General features: G+C 41.2%; 1 protein-coding gene across 1 annotated transcript in view; it reads left to right on the top strand.

Annotated features, from left to right (window-relative positions):
• Nucleotides 1-3,867, top strand: part of sgcz (sarcoglycan zeta) — a 191,528-nt gene extending 187,661 nt beyond the window's left edge. Inside the window, exon 8 of the mRNA XM_088302779.1 lies at nucleotides 3,583-3,867. Within this exon, the coding sequence (XP_088158905.1) occupies nucleotides 3,583-3,792 (210 nt within the window). The 3' untranslated portion in view covers nucleotides 3,793-3,867. The remainder of the gene's footprint in view (nucleotides 1-3,582) is intronic.
• Nucleotides 3,868-6,000: the final 2,133 nt, after the last annotated feature.

Below are 6,000 nucleotides of genomic sequence, written 5' to 3' on the forward strand. Positions count from 1 at the left end.
ATTCAGGCTTGAAAGAACAGGAGAATTGTGTGCCAAAGAAAATTCTTCTGAGTCTCTGTTTGGACTAAACCTCCAATTATCATGGTGGGTTGAGTCAGTGCCTGATGAGGTGATGAGAAAGGCCGGTAAACAGCAATTCAAGAAGGTTGAAACAAAAGCAAACGGGCAGTTTCTTCAGAGGGGGAAAAGATATTTTATCGGAACGAGTGTGGAGAGCCTTTTGGAGAAAAGGTGAAGGTTATTCAAAAGGTTTTCTCTATTCAGAGCTGAATAAAAGCCACTTGGATAAAAGGCACAATCTTTAACCCCAAACAATACATCAAGTTGCCTTCAATGTAATGTCTTTCTCGTTTTCTTTTGGGGGTTTCTGTAACCTCGATGATTTAGAATCCCCTCATGCTAACAGAGATTCACACCTCGTGAAAGGGATTGAGACAACCGTGTGCTGTGGACATTCGCTGCATCACTGTACAAGCTACAACACCATCGCATTGTGTGTGTTGTCTCATCCTCAAATCATCTCGCACCAAATGGAATCACCAGTGTGCCAATCAAAGGCGTTTGACAAATAAGTAGACACCCACATTTTCCAGTTACAATTTTTTTTTTTTTCATATGTTCCCAAATGAATTTTGCCTGACTGCTGACCCTGTCAAATGAACAGAGGGCAGCTGTGAGGGGCGGGTGGATTGAGTGGGAGGTGGAAGAGGATGGCAGAAAATAGATGTTTTTGTCGATTTTGCTGGACAAAATAAAAGTGTGTGGGACAGCAAGGCTTGAAGCCAAATCGTTGTTGTCAGCAGCTGGCATTTACGAAGGGACTATTAAAGTTTCGAAAGTTTGGAAACGCAGTCCGGGAATTAGGGCCAAATGGGCTCAAGGTAGGAGAGCAATGGCTTCCATTAAAATTAGTGCTAGCGGGTCCTCTTGTTGTTTTCTTTCACTTGTGTGATTTTGCGCTTCATCTCGCTCATTCTCATGACTCCAATTGTCTCATTAGTGAACATTTAATTGAATCCCGTCCCAAAAAAAATTAAATCTAATATTTATTTCACAAATGGATGTTGGGAAAAAAATACAGCCCGTTCTGTGATGTTTTTTTTCCAGGCAGCATGCTCCATTTTGTGCTAGCTACGGCAATGCCAAGCTAATGTCCATACTTTCCATTATCTTTGGTGGGAAAGTTGCCCCTGCTAACATGGCCGCCACATATGTCCATGCTTTGTCTACTCTGACCAAATGTGGCCAAAGCTGAACAAACTTTACCAGCTACAGTACAAAAGGTTGTTTTGAGTGAACTTGACGCTATTTTCTAGCCGTTGAATCCGCAGTCCGTTGGTTCCAAGTCGGTTAAATCGAGGTTTCCCTGTATATCGATTTAATAAAAATTTCTTTTGGTCTTGAATGAACATGACCATTATATTTGCCTTTGTTTTTGTGACTTTCAGCTCCTCCCATCAGCACGGCACTCACATGATTTAATTTTCACAGATTTGCACCGGATGACCGGATCTCTCCTGGCACAACTCACACATTCTTTACCTTCACCCCTAACTATTACGACATAGGACTAAATGTTTTCCTCATTGTCCGGGGAACATTAATGTGAATAATAAATAAATATTTCATTCGTCTTGCCATGGGGCTTGTTGGCACAATGTCAAGGCTTATCAAGAACGTAGCTTGGAGGTGTTGGTCGACTGAGGTGATATGTTTGGGCTGCTCTGCTTCTGTTTGTCCATTAACCTGTGAGTAAAGCAGCAGAATGTTGACTCAATTAAAATGCTGGAAGGGATTGCTCAGAGTCATTGGGTCTCACAATGGCAATGACACGTTCAAATTAAACTGCCCCCCACAAAATAAAACAACAAATAGATTTACAGACTCCGCTCAACCCACAGTAGCGCAGATAGTCGTTAGCATTCTTGCCTCGCAGCCAGGAGGGATGGCCTCGAATCTCAGGCGGAACATCTCTGTGTGGAGTTTGTGGCCTCGATTTATGTGCCTTGTGGAAGTTTCGAGCGAGGCGCGCGATAGGTCTGGACAGAGGCGGGCTAGACTTTGTTTTAGTATTTTCACAGGTGCACTCAGCTCCATGCAGTTAGAAATCGAGCGTACACAAAGTCAAAAGAGGCGGATTTGGTTGTATTTATTTTACAAGTCGATTTTCTGGATTACATCAGATGAGAAAAAGACAATGGATGGATGGAATGATAGATACAAACATCTGTACACGGAATTTGTTTACACGAAAGTGTGGTTGTACGGAATACGTTAGAGCGGTGGTGGGCAAACTATGGCCCCGGGGGCCACAAGCGGCCCGTGAGATGTTGTTTCTGGCCCGCCAAACTTTAAAAAAATTAAATGAATAAACCTTGTTAATGTTTTATTTTCTAAATACTGTGTTTTTTCAAAGACATATATTGTTGAAATGCTTTTGTTCACTTTTATTTAAAAATAAATGTTGGGGTTTTTTTCTCCGATGAGGTGAGGTTACCAAAACACTCCATCCATCTGCTCCTGTCAAATTTTAGAATCCATTGTGGCCCACCAATCAAAAAGTTTGCCCACCCCTGCTTTAGTGCGTTAGAAATAACGATCATTCTAACATCGCTCAAATTAAATAATTGTGGCCCAAGCTTTTACACGTTCATTACTGTATCTACTGTATTAAGAACTTAAGGACCATGTTGGTTTTGAACTCTCATGTCATTATACTGGGCGTGCTGTGAGAAGAGGATGTTAATAATCCTTTGAGACCATTTGAAATGTTCTGGTTACCCGCGTATCTTGATCCTGGTTAATAGCTGATGGATGTTCTGCTTTTAGCTCCACTGATATTTAAAAGGCAATTGGAGCTTCAACTCTGCTTGGCTTCATCTTGTCGAGAGACGGTGTAGATGCGCATGTGCGTGTTTTTTAAACAGATCAAGATGTGCCCCGTCAGCCAAAGTGAAATCATTAGTTAAACTAATTGCTTCTCACGTGTGATTCCTCACTTGTCCTTTCTCTCTCCATCAAGTTGTCGGCCTGTCGAGAGTAGATTCCCCACCTCTGACGTCACACACGCCCAAAAAATTAACTCGGGGGGGGGGGGGGTTGAAGAAAAATGGTTGAATTGTGTTCTTTTTTTTTTTTTTTGTCGTCATCAAATGATTTTTTTTTTGTTAGCTGAACATGATTTCAAGAAAATGCGAGCGAATTCTTTTCATTCATGTCAATCCAATGAGGTGGACGTTCGTCGATCCAATGACTCTAATATGGTCACCAACTGCGGCGGGTCACGTCTTTGACCCGATTCAAATTCAGGAGAAGCGGCAGCAGCAGACTTGGAATGTTTGTGTCTGTTCAGTTTTTGCTGCAAGTAATTAAGGATTAGACACTCAGATTTTTCTAGCTCAACAGGGTTAGCGATAAATGAAAGTTTTGCGATGGCTATGTTATACGTCTATTTAATACTAATAATCTAAAATAACTTGTTTCTTTTAATTACTCCTCCAGACAATCAACATTTTGACACCAAAATATATTTTCTCCTTCTCTTTCAACAAACTCTAAATCATAAATTCCTTTTGCTCCCAGATCTCTCTGGACGCAAACACCATCCGGCTGGGCAACATTCCTCTTGGCAGTGCAGCGGACCCTCTGGAAGGGGCAGCAGCAGGTACCACCTACACCAAACAGACAGGTGTGTACGAACTGTGTGCTTGCGCTAATGGCAAGCTCTACCTATCGCCCGCTGAGAAAGGCTCGACCTGCCAAACCACGAGTAACTTTTGCCTCTGGAGCTGAAAGTCGAAGATGGACAGAAACAATGGACCTCTGGAGAAAAGCTAACGCTAGCCAACAAACGGACTCAATGTGGATCATAACGGTTGTCATATGGCAAGTCACATGAAATGGACGCAAGCCTGGCAGCACCAATCGTCATGGGTTGTGGTTTTGTGTCGGCTAACGAACTAAATCAACATCAACGAGGATGAGCTCAGTTCGCGACTAACTTGGATTGGGCCACTTTGACACGTTACTCAACAGAATGGACGAATTTGGTGGAACTGCCGACGTAAATTGGAGGTGTCACTCGAAGGACATGGATGCCATAACCGTACTATGTCGGACTATCGGATATCGAAGCCCGTGTGGCTGTTATGTTGTCATAGTTGCGACGTAAGAGGTCATCTGATATAATGACAAAAGCGTGTAGTATTCATCGAATGACCAAAAAAGCTCGCGGTAATGACTGCGACCTCACCAGCAGGAACACGGCGGACAAGGACCGTGGGTGAACCTCAGCTGAGAATCTTGTGTTCCAGCTGTGGGTAGCTCCCACTTTTGGTTTTAATCGAGGCTAGTTACTGGACCAAGCTATACCAGAAAGGCCTTCCCCTTCCAACCTTACTGGAATTTCCTCTCTCACACTTACCATTTTCAGTCACGTAATAGTGTCACGACTGAAGAATAACCGCTCACTTGAATTATTCCACAACTTTACTCTTTTCCATTCACTATTTATTATTATTTAGGTTCAGACTTAGAACAGTAGGATTGCTGTGTCCACTCTTTTTTTTTTTTTTTTTTTCTAAATGGTCAGGCTCAGGTTACCAGCAGAAAATATTGCTATTTGACCACCACAACAACAGTACAACCAGTTCAGGCCTCCTATTGGACTTTAAGGGTGTGATTCCACTTTTAATTTTGTTTTTTGGGTCAGGACCAAAGTGGAAAAAGACACGATACTGATTAATTTAACGTTCACACGGGCAAGAACAAACATTGCCCCCCCCCCGCCCCCTCGAGTATAGCCGTCAAGTTTGGGAACTATATTGAGTTGAGTTTTGAAAAGTTTGGGTGTCTTCACAAAAATCTACAGCTTGTTGCCAGGCAACCTGAAGTACAATGTGAACACAGTTTGAAAATCTCATCCTGCAGTCTCTTCTGTGGATTTTTCTGTTCTTTTTTTTTTCAATCGCCTTAATTTCCCTGTTTAACAAAATATTAATCAGTGATCAATCATATTCTCCCCACACGGTGCTTCCTATTCCTTTTTCATCTGTTGCTCATCTGATATTCTGATACACTAAATCGCCCAATCGTAATTCTTCATTTTGAAAAAAAAAACAACATAAGAGATTCCACAATAATATTGATGATGGTTGTTTTTTTTATGTTTTTTTTTTTTTTTTTTTTTTTTTTAATGAAATCTGTGATGTGAATATGATGAGTAATCAGAATAGGCGTCACCCCCCTCGCCCCGAAGGGCACTGAGCGGAATAAGTACGTGTTGAGTAGGTTTCAGGCCCTGAGGCTGACTGATCGACTGACTCTGTTTTTATACAAAGCGAAACACAGGTGCCTTTGCTGCTGTTGGTAAAAGCACATCCCAGTCTGGACGTTCACACTCCCTTCAGTGAACATCTGCAAGTGTCAACCTATTTATCGACCTACCTACCCCCTTTTTTTTTTTTTTTTTTTTGCCCCTGACCCCCTCCACAAACACAACACCCCAAACACCTTCTCCCTTGGGTTTGTAGTTGCAGTATATCCAACTAAAAAAAAGAACTATACAATCCTGGTTTTAAGTTGTTGTTTGTTTTTTTTTTTCTGACTTGATTTTACTCTTGATAATAAAAAGCACAAATGATGCCATGTATATAAGAATACCAATAAAATAAGAAAATAAATGAAGATATTGTTTTTAAAGAGAGTCTTGGGAATCATCTGTTTTTCCTTCTCGGTGTTCACGTGGGATCTGTGATTTATATTTTACATTATTTATGCACTTTTGTTAGAAACTACACTTTTACACTCTTTCCACTTTTGAACCATGTCCCTGTGTTTATTATGCTTTATTTATTACTTATTACTTTTTCAACAGTGCTTGGTTTCAGCTTACACTCAGTGGTATGTACATTTGCTGATGTATACGTAGCATGCTCCACATTTCCAAATATTTCTGTTGAATTTTTACTATACAATTTCTTACCATGGTGGTTCTTTAAT

Source organism: Idiotropiscis lumnitzeri, chromosome 8 (assembly GCF_059441095.1).
Source record: "Idiotropiscis lumnitzeri isolate Australia: NSW breed Sydney's pygmy pipehorse chromosome 8, RoL_Ilum_1.0, whole genome shotgun sequence".
Classification (NCBI taxonomy): Eukaryota; Metazoa; Chordata; class Actinopteri; order Syngnathiformes; family Syngnathidae; genus Idiotropiscis; species Idiotropiscis lumnitzeri.